The 13,527-nt window shown below is 44.4% G+C and overlaps 1 protein-coding gene across 1 annotated transcript; it reads left to right on the top strand.

The window, feature by feature from the left end:
* The first annotated feature begins 913 nt into the window (after window positions 1-913).
* Window positions 914-13,291, top strand: ireb2 (iron-responsive element binding protein 2). Its single transcript, XM_072386295.1, has 23 exons — window positions 914-998; window positions 3,405-3,491; window positions 3,770-3,935; window positions 4,143-4,280; window positions 4,476-4,718; window positions 4,996-5,065; window positions 5,260-5,443; window positions 5,672-5,811; window positions 5,998-6,169; window positions 6,590-6,690; window positions 7,001-7,117; window positions 7,280-7,439; window positions 7,649-7,784; window positions 8,311-8,395; window positions 8,479-8,635; window positions 8,953-9,077; window positions 9,230-9,334; window positions 10,235-10,377; window positions 10,585-10,732; window positions 10,994-11,116; window positions 11,318-11,503; window positions 11,585-11,800; window positions 11,903-13,291. Exons 1-22 carry the CDS (start codon window positions 974-976, stop codon window positions 11,744-11,746), a joined length of 2,973 nt encoding a protein of 990 aa, XP_072242396.1. The 5' UTR covers window positions 914-973; the 3' UTR covers window positions 11,747-11,800; window positions 11,903-13,291.
* Window positions 13,292-13,527: the final 236 nt, after the last annotated feature.

Genomic DNA, 13,527 nt, shown 5'->3' on the forward strand with positions numbered 1-13,527 from the left:
ATGCATTCATGTAAATTATAAAAGTAGGATTTTCAACAATACTTCGCCTGATAATAAACGCATGGATAATTCAATACAGTAAGCTTTCCAATAATCACAGTATGATTATAACTACGTTAGGACTTCATTAACAACTTGTGTATAATCATCAGCATAGATATGAACGTGCCCAATTTTAAAGATAAATGCTAGCAGTTTCAGCCAAAGCATGACAACCGCTCTTCAGTTTGTCCATTAGTGAGAACTTTCTTTACATGTGTTCAGTCTATGTTGTCACATAATTCGTCAAACGTGATCACTTTCGTTAATTAGAAGCCTTAAACGGCGTGTCGTCTTGCCTGCTAAACGTTAATTTAAAATAAAAGAATTATAAGCGAGTAGAAACATCGGAATCAAACTATGTAATTTCTCTTTCACTTTATGCACACATATTTTATTTCTCTTTATTTATATAGAAACGGCGTTTAACTGCTGCCAAGCGCTGCAAAGCTGCACGAAAATAGTCCAAGGGGCCCTGAAGGCAGCGTGGGTACAACGCAGAATGGCGTCACATGGGTCTTTTGGAGCAGAACTTTTAAAGTTACAGTACGCCATATATGATAGAAGATACTGAGATCATACCATCCACTATCATAATTTTTGAACTAAGATAGATTTATTAAACTTTATCGGGTGAAAAGCTGTAGACAACTTAAGAAAAGCCACAGAAATTAAGTTAGTTGTTGTCAGATATGGGGACAGCATGAGTAAATTAGTTCCAGAAAGAGTCAGGTGAACCGTAATGTGATCACTTGTGCCTGACCATGATTTTTAAACTTCTTTAGCTTGATGGTCTCGTTTAAGGAATGTTTACATTTTTACTTTGATAGCAATCGATGAGTGGGCGTGGCCTTACAGCTCTGTGCTCTGATTGGTCGGTTCCGTGTTGCCTGTGCAGTGGTGAGAACGGGTCGTGTTCATTTCAGAAGTCATCATGGCGCTCACTGCCCCAATCAAAGGTAAAGGGATGTCTTTTGCGAACCTTCCAGAGAAAACTGTCATTCGATACACATTTTCATTTAATGGGCAAAAAATCGTTTTAACATGGCGTCCTGATTCCAAAACGGCCATCGTTTGCTTTAAAGCTAACGTTATAGGAGGTGAACCGGCCTCACTCCGACATGAAAGCTAGCATTTGCTAGCTTGATAATGCTTACCTTACAACTTAGCAATAGCCGGTAAATTAAAGCCAGTGCTGTAAGATATTGTTGTATTTGCTTCATTCGTAACGTCACAAATTCAATTAACACTTCTTAAACGTATGTTTTATGTTAACTAGAGTGTCATTTCTTATCTCCTTAAGACATTCAGCCGGTCGCACGATAACAACTAACCGCAAGTGTGTCTTACGATAACAACCTGTGTTCTTCGCTAGCTTGAACCTTTTGTAGCTTTGCACCTCTCCTGCCCACCTTGTAATTAGGACACATGCCAAAACGACTAAATGTAAAGTGATCGCGGACCTCAGTGTCGTAGCGGCTGGTAGTATTTGCCGATTGGCTCTTTTCTGTGCCAATTTATTGTTGTATCAATGCGGGTGATTGGTTTCGATCTTTTGAGATGTGCGGACATTTTCCTTATAAATGACAGTATTGAGGTGGAAAATCACCGAAATGATAGTGGAACTTTAAGCTTAATTTTGTTGTACGTCTTCTTTTAAGTTATTAAATGAGGATATGCTGCCTTAGCCATTTGCACGGCCCATTGTTCAATTAGTGAGGGCGTTGCAATGATGTGTCTTCAGAGGGATTTACAGCTCATCGGTTTGTGTTTTTGTTGACTCGAATGGTGTGTGTGATGCTTTTGTCTATTTTTCCACCCTGGCTGCTTTGCATTGGTTATGGCAAGCCTTCTTTTTCGCACGCAATTATTAAGAAGTGGTGGGCATAGCTCCCGGGCCTGACAAAAGCCTGTCAGTGTTGCAGGAAAATGAGATGCTAAGTCGGATACAGAGTAACTGGTTGTCTCCAGGCTGCTTGGGAACTCTCTCACCAAAAGGATGGGGGAAAAAAAGATACAAATAACTCTGGCATATTGATTTATCTGTTGTAAATTTCTCATCCTTGTTTTGCTAACGGGCAAGCAGCTCTTCTGTCAGGATTCAACAACAATAAAAAGCTGGTTTGTTTCATGTGAATTTGGGTTAATTGAGCTAAATTACAGCCTTTGGCTCGTGTTCCCTCGCCCTCAGCAGCAATGATCATCTGCTGCAGTTTTGCTCCACTATTGAATGTGTTATGGGGAAATGCTGCAGATGAGGGAGACAGGAATCCCCTTGAGAAGCGTCTCTCCTCCCAGCTTTATATATACTTTGGAGAAATTTTCCGTAATCAGTTTTTCTGTCGGTGCATTCACATTCATTCTCAGTAAATTTCAGAGGGACTTGACTTTCACATCTGCACGTTGTTCTTTTTGTATTCATCCGGTCAGCAGTCATTTAAGGCATGAAGATCAACAATAGTGTGTAATAGTCGACAAACATGTTGATATTAAAGTTAGGAACGTGAGAGCTGAACCTGCAGTTCGACATCTTGTTGAGAGACTGAGATCTGATCTGCCACAGTCGAAGAATAAATAGGGATTCAACACTTGTACTAAAAAAAAAAAAAAGGAAAAACTGCACACTGTGCAGAGATCTGTCCAGTGTTCAGCTAATAGCTCTTTGGGATAAACCTTGTGTTTTCAAAGTTGCAACAAAGAAATAGGAACATATGGTGCGTCTTTCTGACAAAGTGCCTAAAGATGTCATTTCTAATTAGTTCTTTAAGACTGATTCGTCCCTTAAGTTTGGTGGGTTTTTTTGTTTGTTTTATGCTTGAATGAAAATGGTTGGGAGAAAAAAGACTGGACTGAAAATAGGTGAAAAAACAGCCAATGTACGAAGAAGAACTATTGCCCAAGACCATTTTAAAAGAATTTTAAATGAATACAGCAATTTGGTTGTTTAACGTTGTTTTTTTTCCCAAAAATTATTTTTCATGTTTGTGCATACATCACTTTAAAAAACGACAAACCACAGATTTAAACTAAAGATCATTCCGGTCGCCTTTACCACAGCTGCTACTGAATCACTATTATAAAAAAGCAGGCCGTCAGTCAGTTTCATCAAAATTGTTTAAGCCTTGTCCCTTTTTATGACTAACTTGCTTTGAAAGAGTATCTCCTTGGTTCAATGTTAGAATGTTTGTTTTTATGTTTGCATGAGAACGTGCGATTGTTTAACCTGAAAGTCCAGGCAGACATTTGCTGAGGCACATAAAAAAACATATATTTGGTGACTCCAGCTGGAAATTTCCTGAACTTGTAAAGCCGAGGCTGGAATCAGAGCTGTGTTTTGATAAAAACTGTTTATATCTCCTCTGCAGAGCACCCATACGGCCATCTAATCGACACTCTGGAAGATGGCGGGATCAAGTTCTTCAATCCACATAAATTAAATGATCCGAGATACGGTGAGTTCAGGCCCTCTCACAGGAGACTTCTGCGAGGCATTGTGTTTTTAAGATTGACTTCGGAGTCACTTTATACGTTTGGGTTTCCCGCTGTTGTGTCCCAGGATGGCTGTTAAAACATCAGCATGTGAGAAGGCTTAAAGAACAGTTGTTGTAAACGTACCTGCTGGCCAAAGTTGTTCACGAATAAACATTGAGAGCAAATTAACGGCTGCGTAACACGAACAGTGAGCGGTTGAATTGAAGGGCACCGCCTGTTGTTCGTTTGCACTCTCTAGACAAACTGCCCCTGTCCATCCGTGTCCTTCTGGAGGCGGCAATTCGCAACTGTGATGGCTTTTACACAAAAGAGGAGGACGTGCAGAACATCTTGGACTGGCAGCAGCAGCAGAATAAAGCCGAGGTGCCGTTCTCTCCGGCGCGAGTCCTCCTGCAGGACTTCACGTGAGTTCTCAGGCTTTTAAGTCAACAACAGTCCTCAGTGCTGTGAGACTGTCTGATATGTGGCTTCCTAGTCTTTCTTTGTCATCACCAGTTGATTTATTTATAAGTTATTGGAGTAAGAAGCAGCTTTAGGTTCTTCATATTTACTCTAAAGCTCTGAAGTTGACTTTTTAAATTTCTTTCTATCCCCCTTGTTTCTCCTAACAGTGGTATTCCTGCCATGGTGGATCTGGCAGCCATGCGGGACGCTGTTGCCAAACATGGCGTGGACCCTGGTCTGATCAACCCTAAATGTCCCACGGACCTCATAGTCGACCACTCCTTACAGATTGATTTTAGCAAATGGTGCGTTTGCTTTGACATCCTCCTTTTGTAATCAGCTGACAGAAATAAGAGCGTCATGGAAGAAGTTGGACACACATGACTTGATTTTTGGTTGTTTAAAGCAGTGTTGAGGATATTTATTCTGTAGGGAAGACGCTGCCCTGCTTCATGAGTTTGGTTTTTAAATGTTTCTTTTTCTGATGTTTTTACTCGCAGTGCCATACAGAATGCTCCCAACCCCGGTGGAGGGGAGGGTCCGAACCACAGCCAGGCTCCGTCCCGCTCAGTACCCGCCAGGCCTCCATCCAGAGGGGGCTCGCAGTGTGGAGGACAGCGAGGTTCCTGCAGCAAAGCGGCCTGCAGCGACCCCCCGGCCTCCCCGGGTCGATCTCCAGCCTCTGTCCAGCAGATTGAGAATTCACCTCTCCTCTGCCCCTTCCACCTGAAGCCCGTCTCCGAGTAAGTTTTGAAAGGGTGTGACGGTAATTAATTTAAACTGAAAAGGAGGCATATTTGTCTGTGAAGAGGATGTAAGCAGTTTAATCTCGTGTTGTCTGCAGGATGCAACGCTGCAGTTTAATTAAAATGATTAAGTCATGTGAAGAAGTGACGCAGCTCTTTTAATCTGTCCCAGTGTGTATTTTTGGATGAGTCACATGTTAATCCGTTGTTTTCTCACTCAGGGCAAAGGAGATTTTAGGAAGTTCACAGTGAGTTTGTGTTTTTTGTCCTGCAGACCTGACACAGCTGTGAAGAACCAGGAAATGGAACTGATTAGAAACAAAGAGAGGCTGAAGTTCTTTAAGGTACCAGAGTCATTTTATAATGTTGGACAACCAGATGAAACACACACACACACACTGCTGACATTAGCAAATTAGTTTGCCAGAGAGAAGCTCTCTGGTTAGATTTTAGTAAATGAAAACTGTCACTGATTAAATTTAAGAATTACTTTTTTTTCCTGTTGAATGTTAACGTTTTTATTGTGTTTACCAAACAGTGGTGTTCAAAAGCATTTAAGAACGTGAACGTGGTTCCTCCGGACGTCGGTGCTGTCCACCAGGTGAATTTGGAGTATCTGTCCAGGGTGGTGCAGGTCAGCGACGGTTTGATCTACCCCGACAGCGTGGTGGGAACCGACTCTCACACCACCATGATCAACGGCCTGGGCATCCTCGGCTGGGGTAAAACATCCTCTCCCTGACTTCCAGCAGCTGTTGACTTTCTTCCTTTGTGTATTCTAAATATCTATGATTCAGATCGGAAGAATAACAGGGAAAACAAAACAGAAGTCACTCTAAGAGGGAATCCAGAACTGTTTGACTAAATGCTGAAAGAGCGTTTCAGATTGAGTCGAACCTCTCCGCTGTCCAGAGTGCTGAATGAGGGTTTCTGCTTCTATCCTGCACCAGGTGTTGGGGGAATTGAGTCGGAGGCTGTGATGTTGGGCCAGCCCGTGTCTCTGACCCTTCCTCAGGTGGTGGGCTGTAAACTGGTGGGCTCCATTAACCCCATGACCACATCTATAGACATAGTCCTCGGCATCACTAAGGTAACGCTCCCGCTTTCTTGAACATGTTTCTGAACACATACACCCGTGTGAGCTATAACAAACGCATCACCAAAGTGACTTCACAAGTCTAGAATCTAGGAATTGAAACATAAAAATACACCAAACCTGCCCTTTAATGTGTTTGTATGAACCCTGTATTCTTCTGTGGTTGTTTTTTTTTTTCAGCACTTGCGACAAGCTGGAATCGCTGGGAGGTTTGTTGAGTTTTTTGGACCTGGTGTCTCCCAGCTCTCAGCTCCTGATCGAACCACCATTGCCAACATGTGCCCGGAGTACAACGCTACTGTCAGCTTCTTTCCCGTCGACCAAGTTACGCTAAAGCACTTTAAAAAGACAAGTGAGTCGCCCAAGTGCTGCACTTTAAAACAAGCCCAAAGCTGCCATATTTGAGCTTGGTTTCTCCTGGGGACGGCTGTAGCTCAGGAGGAAAAGCAGTTGACCTTCCACCAATTGCATCCATCTGTGACTGAGTAGGAAGCACGTACGAGTGTGTGTGAATGGATGAATGTGGCATGCAGTGTTGAAGCACTTTGAGTGTAAAAGCGCTATCCAAGTACAGTCCATTTATCAGTCCTGTTGTTTAACTTCTATTTGAATTTACATCTGTAGAAGCTCCACATTCTATGTCTAGGTTTCATTCTAGGTTTTATGTAGAATCTATGGCTTAAACAACAGCCATAGAAGGCATTCGCATCTCCAGGTTTTGTGACAGGATCCTTTGGCTTCTTCTTTAACGTCTCGTAATTCACCCTTCCAGATTTTACCCAGGAAAAACTTGAATTGTTGGAGGCTTACATGAAGGCTGTCAGACTTTTCCGAAGCTATGAAGAAACCTCAGAAGATCTCCAGTACTCTGAGGTAATTCCACAGCTGAATCCAAGCTGCGATGTTCCTGGGAAAAAAAAAATAGAGACACGTTTCTCTCTAAATTTGAACTGTTTGCAACATTTTCTGATTTAAGATTGATTTAATTCCCATGTCCCATTGTCCCTAGTGGAAAATTGTGTGTGGTTTGCTCAGAAAAGAATGAATGACTTTCTAACATGCTCCTTCATGGCCTGTAAGAGAACAGAATTGGATGAAAAGATGAAACGCAGCCAGTGACCGTATCATTAGTGTGCCTTGAGATGGCTTTTGTTATAACGGAGTTGAACTGATGTTTGTGCAGGTGATTGAGATCAATCTGAGCTCCATGGTGCCCTATGTGAGCGGACCCAAAAGGCCTCAGGACAGGGTGGCGGTCAGCAGCATGAAAGAAGACTTCCAGAGTTGTCTTGATGAGAAGGTAACCTGCGAAGAATGCCTCATACAACTTTAAGATCAGTTGTTGTTTAGGCTCAGTAGGAGGGTTAGAATTATCAGGGAGATGCTGTTTGTTTGCATTGTTTGTTTCCCGGTTGTTGAGTGCGATAAAGACGGTACAATTCTGTCTGTTGCGCTGCCTCAGGTGGGTTTTAAAGGCTTCCACATCGCTAAGGAGAAGCAGGAGACTCGTGTTCCTTTTCTGCACTGTGGCCAGGAGTACCAGCTGGCACACGGCTCAGTGGTCATCGCCGCCGTCATCAGCTGCACCAACAACTGCAACCCGTCTGTCATGTTGACCGCAGGTAAAACGGCCGAAGGAAAAGACTGAAATCGCTTTATGCCGTATGTACACAAGCCAGCTGAATGTTCAAATTCACAACTAACAGAATTTCTTCCACTTTGAAGGTTAAACTTCTGCTCTGAGGAGTGAATCCAGTTATCGCTCCACTGTTGGAGCTCACATTTCTCTTTCTTTTCTGATACGTGCATAACATCTGTTTGTTATTTTCAGGTCTTCTGGCCAAAAAGGCCGTAGAGGCCGGGCTTGTCGTCAAGCCTTACATTCGGACCAGCCTGGCTCCTGGAAGTGGCATGGTCACGCACTACCTCAACACCAGCGGAGTCCTGCCTTACTTCAGCCAGCTGGGGTAAGCGTTTGGACACGAAGACGAGGCACACAAACGCAAGATTATCACCCAGGCAGCTGGGATAAACCGGCGTTTGCAGCTCGGTTTGAGTTCAACGTGAACTCGACCAGCTCAGTTTGTAAAACGGCACACTTTGTAAATGCGAGGATCACGTTCTTTTTTTTTTTTTTTTTTTTTTTTTTTTTTGTATGCACATGAATATTTGCGCTTAATCTTGAGGTTTTATGTGAACTTTTATCATATCGGCATGCGAGTAGCTGCGGTGACACAGAGAAAGGACGCCCGACTTTGCTTTGTGGGTGCATTCCATCACGCTGATTTCGCAGATACTTTCATTCAAAGCGACCTGCAAGTGAGACGTAGAGTGGTTGCTGCGCTGAATTAGTTTGCGAGGCTGATCTGTAAATCCACCATAGCAGTTCATATCCATACTTGCGTGTTTATTGGCTGTGCACACAGAATGCAGCCGACACACACAAACGAGATCTGTCTGATTTCTCTTGTCTCTCGTGCCTTTTCCTCACAGGTTTGAGGTGATCGGTTACGGCTGTGCCACCTGCGTGGGGAACACGGCACCGTTACCTGAAGGTGTGGTGGATGCAATCAAACAGGTACAACCTTCAGCATGAGCTTTTTCTCTGTCTCCTTTTAGTGTTTCAGAAGTATGAGAAGTTATCGCCGGTTGTTGTTTCAGGGGGATCTGGTGGCCTGCGGCGTGTTATCTGGCAACAGGCACTTTGAAGGCCGCCTGTGTGACTGCGTGCGCGCCAACTACCTGGCCTCCCCTCCTCTGGTGGTGGCGTATGCCATTGCAGGCACGGTGGGAATCGACTTTGAGAAAGAGCCTTTAGGTAGGGGAGGCTCCGTCCGTCAGGAGCTCTTTTAAGCTGAAGATTATCGGGGGATTTGGGGAATTTGGCTGATTACAGTGTGTGAGCAAGTAGTGATGCAGAGTGCTGAGCCGGCAGGTTTCAACAGTGCCAAAGGAGATGTTTTTGTCATTGGGTTTTTGCTTATGATCTGTTCAGAACGTCTGTCTTAATATGTCATTATGGTAGAAATGCCGATGATTTTTAAATGTTCACAGAAATCTTTGTGAACCCCCTGAAGAATGTGAATTCACACTGAAATAACTCCTTTCATGCTACATTTTGTTGTTTCTTTTCAGGTTTGACATCGGAGGGGAAGGAGGTGTATCTCCACGATATCTGGCCATCAAGAGAGGAGGTCCAGCAGACTGAAGAGGACACGGTCATCTCCTCCATCTTTAAGGATCTCAGGGGAAGGATGGAGGTTAGGGATCTTTTTTTCTGTCAGACATGACAAAAGCAAAGCTGGAATCTTTGGTGCACAGACATGTTGGACTGCGTGAAATTCATTATTCCGTGTTTGTTGTTAATTTTACCGGAAACATTAACAATTCCGTGTGTTGTGCTGTTTTCCAGAAAGGGAACACGTTTTGGAAAAACATTGAATGTCCAGACTCGGTTGTTTTCCCGTGGGATCCCAAGTCCACATACATCCGTTCGCCGCCGTTCTTCAGCAAATTGGTGAGTCCTCCGTTCCGCAGGGTTCTCGCGCAGTTCTGAAACATGTGGGATTAGTTTGCAGTGTTTTCCAGATCTTTATGAGTATGGAAAAAGGAAAAAATTAGTATTTAAAAAAAATCGTTTAGTCTCTTTGCTCGTTCCAGCAAGCAACCCCCCTTCACATATGTTACGTATAAAAGACAGTTGGATGGATTCAGCTGCCATGATGTCACTTCTTGGGTTTTCTAACAGTTTGAGCATTTTATTCGTCGCCATTTTGATTTTTAAGACGGCGTGTTTTGAGTTCTTGTGAAAAGGACACGATGGAAGACCGTGTGGACCGAATTCAAAATCTGAAAAACTAATTATCTTACCCAGAAACAGCCTTGATGCTGCCCAGGCAGCGAGTCACTGTGTGGGGGAGGGGGAGTCAGCTGATGTCATGGATCGTAGATTCCAACAATTCCATGACGGAACAAGACTTAACCGACACCATGAAAATGTTCATGTTTGCCTTTACATAACAGATTTTTGGTTCTTTTTTTTTCCTTTTTTTTACAAAAGAGTCTGGGGGAACCAAAATATCATAATTTTAAGCAGAAGTGAACCTAAATACAGGCAGAACCAGTGGTTTACATCCTCAAAGATGTTTTTGTCAGTTTGAATACAATGGAGTGGATTTGTTTGGTGGGGATTGGTTTGCAGGAGCTCCACTACCTAAAACTGCAACGTTCTGCTAATATTTGGCCACAAAGTATCATACGTGGTCAGAATGTAACATACTTGCACACCATTGGAGCAAATGTTTGCACGCAGATGTCAAAAATGGCCCCAAATAAGCCTGAAAATTCAAGTCCTGAAAAGAATTCTTCAAATATGAAGGAATTTCATTCCTTCTCTTCCGAATCTTCTTTGTTTCAGAGTAAAGACGTGCCGCCGCCTCAGTCGATAGAAAACGCTCATGCCTTACTCTTCCTCGGAGACAAAGTGACCACGGACCACATCTCGCCAGCGGGGAGCATCGCCAGAGTCAGCGCTGCCGCCAAGTACCTGCAGAGCAAACGGTCAGTTTCAAGCTCGCTCGCTTATTTCAGAGCGTTGATGCTTTACTTCAGATGTACAGGGGCGCCAAATATACCTGCGGGTAAATGTTTCAAAGCACCGGAGACTGCACAACCGCTCTGCCCAGAGATGCAGGTTCCCCCTGAGGGACTATTTGTTTATCGCAAAGCAATTTCAATTCTCATTTCTCTTTGAATATTTCCCCTCAGACTGACGCCGCGGGAGTTCAACTCATACGGCGCTCGCAGAGGCAATGACGCGGTGATGACCAGAGGCACGTTCGCCAGCATCAAGCTCCACAATCGGTTCATCGGCAGGCCGGGCCCCAAGACTTTGCACGTTCCTTCGGGCCAGACAGTGAGTCCACACCAAACCAGAGCAGCAGCCTGCAGATGTGTTTATGAGGGCTTTACTTTCTCTTGCACAACCCTGCAGTGACAGTGGTCAAGTTTGTGACCTTTGAGCAGCAGCAGCACGTGTGTGTGTGTGTGTGTGTGTGTGTGTGTGTGTGTGTAGCGTTGTTGGTTGCTGCAGGTTCTGCCCAGTTTAACAGTCTGTTGTCTTTGCCTTGTCTGACCTACTGCTGCTGACTCTTCCTCTTCCCGTCCCTGCGGCCAGCTGGATGTCTTCGAGACAGCTGATCGCTATCAGAGAGAAGGCACCCCCCTCATCATTCTGGCTGGGAAAGACTACGGCTCTGGAAACTCCAGGGACTGGGTGGCCAAAGGACCATACCTGCTGGTAAAGAGCTGCTGGCCTAAGTTTTTATTTCCATTCATGTGGCACATTTGCATTCCTGTAGTTTTATCTTACAAGGAAGAGTTGATTTCCCTAGAAAAGTGACTGGCTTGATGATGAGTTGATTTTCTAAGCAGCAGCTCGTTTTCAGCGCTAAGTTCTTCATCGCTTGTTATTTTGGATGTTAAACATCTTTTCCCGCAGGGGGTACGCGCAGTCATCGCCGAAAGCTTCGAGAAGCTCCACAAGAACCAGCTGGTGGGAATGGGCATCATGCCGCTCCAGTTTCTGTCCGGCCAGAACGCCGACTCGCTGGAGCTCAGTGGGAAGGAGAGGTTCAGCATCATCCTGCCAGAGAGCCTGAGTCCGAGGCAGCAGCTCACCGTGAAGGTAAGTAACGGCACGGCGCCGACGGCCCGACGCAGTGCCAGCGGCTTCTAAACCAGCCTCCGTTTCTGTGTCCTCCTGCAGACCAGCAAAGGAACGTCCTTCTCTGTCACCGCGCTGTTTGACTCCGAGATGGACGTTAGTTTCTTCCAGCACGGAGGGCTTCTTCGGTACGTCGCTCGGACTTTGCTCAAAACCAGCCTGCGACCTGGACTCAACCCGGCTGAATGCGCTCCATGTCCATGAGCAGCAGCCGTCTTCACTTTAAGTCCTGAGCCGGGACGGGGGAATCGAGGGGGGCTGATTTCTTTTCTTTTTCCTTGTCAGTTTGAGCTGCATTAGTGTCCACAGACTTATGGAACATCACTTTTAAGACCTTTACACGAGCTGCTTCTAAGTTACTGCTCACAGATGTTTCAGCACTGGCAACAGCAGCATTTCACCTCACATGAACATCAATCCAAACGCAAGAAGAAAATCCCACGGATTTCTTTCAGTACAGAGATGTACTGAGGTGATTTTTTTTCTGTTTATCCTGTTTCAAAAGGCTAAATTGGTGCTTGGTTTTATGGCATGAATACAGTTTTTCAGGGTGCAGTAAAGCCCTTTTCATTTTTTTATTTTACCCGCCCTCTATTTCCAAGTTAGATACTGAAATATTAGCAGAATTAGACATCTTGCTGATGATATTTCTTCAATCAGAGCTTTTGCAGAAAGTGCATCTGCCTCCTGATACGGTCACTGTAGAAAAATGTCGCTTTTGCTGTGACTGGTGTCAGCGAGCCTCCCTCATAAAGACGGCCGACACTCCTGCATCCCATCAGAACAGCTCTCCAGCGTCACCAGGCTGCCGTTTGACTGACCGCTTCCAGTCTTGGTGCTAACTGAACGACTCCTGTGGATCTTTTCACGTGATCCTCTGTAAAAGAAAAAAAAATTGAATAACTGCATTTCCGCAAGTGGTTCAGAGTCCTGCTTTTTCAGCTGCATCTACTGGCGCCGTGCTGATGGAGTGATGAACTGGTAAACTGTAGCGCTCTGTTGCTCTTCACGCCTCTGCACGATGTGGCGTTTGATGGCTCCGCCCTCACGTTTTTTTGGAGACTCGACTGATTGTCAGCGCTTTAACTGAGTGGCAGTTTGAGTTTTTAAATGAACACATAAAAGCTTTTTTTAATTATTATTATTCCTTCTGTGTGTGCGCTCTGCTATCTGCCAGCAGGACATTATGAAACCATCCAGCCGGTGCGACCCACCTCACATCATCTTCGACTTGGACCCGAACTACATTACATATGTTTCACAGAGAGCTCGGAATTCTGCCAGTTGTGTTTGTGTTAAGTTCCTGGTAACTACTCTTGTGTCAAACGTTGAAACCACAAACTGTCTGAAACTTCGGCGTAGCAGTTGATCATTTTAAGAGTTTAAAAACTTGACTTTTCTGCTTTGTCCAACTGCCAAAATGAACTGAAGCGAGTGGCGAGCTTCTGTTTTCGCTCGTTGTTTTGGTGCCTCGTGACGATCGTAACAAGCGCAGCTCTCTCGTGGTTTCAGCTCTGCTTCATATTACAGGATGTTTAAAGTTAGCAGTTTCTCAGAAAGGCCCGTTAGTCTGCCTTCAGTTTGTCCTCTTAGTTCGAGCAGGTTTTTATCAGTGTAGGCGCGAAACATTATGGACTGAAGTTTGCATCGTTGTTCTCGTGTGCGACGGGTTCACTGCCGCTGCACACGAGAGGAGTTTGCAACGCTGCATCGATATTGTAAATAGTTTTTAATAAATGCCAAAGCAAAGCCAGGCGCTGTTGTGGTCTGTATGATGTGCTCTGTTCAAAGCTGTAAGAGAATGACCCAGCCGGTGTCAACAGTAGGTCACATTTAGCCTTTTTTTTTTTTTTTTTTTTGTAAAGCTTGCACCTCAGTCAGATTATGTGAGCATGCTGAAGTTTAAGACTTTTTTTTAAATAAAAGAGAAAAGTCAAAAGTGCTGAAGCACTTGTGCAAAGCGACGTTTTCTTCATCCAGAAAAA

Source organism: Leuresthes tenuis, unplaced genomic scaffold (assembly GCF_036924035.1).
Source record: "Leuresthes tenuis unplaced genomic scaffold, fLeuTen1.0.hap1 SCAF_5, whole genome shotgun sequence".
NCBI classification, from domain to species: domain Eukaryota; kingdom Metazoa; phylum Chordata; class Actinopteri; order Atheriniformes; family Atherinopsidae; genus Leuresthes; species Leuresthes tenuis.

Bases quoted from the DNA above. Each gene is read 5' to 3' on its own strand.
- ireb2 (XM_072386295.1), top strand. From the start codon at position 974: ATGGCGCTCACTGCCCCAATCAAAG. The intron at 4,281-4,475 runs GTGCGTTTGCTT...TTTTACTCGCAG, and splicing joins CAGATTGATTTTAGCAAATG to TGCCATACAGAATGCTCCCA. The intron at 5,444-5,671 runs GTAAAACATCCT...ATCCTGCACCAG, and splicing joins CCTGGGCATCCTCGGCTGGG to GTGTTGGGGGAATTGAGTCG.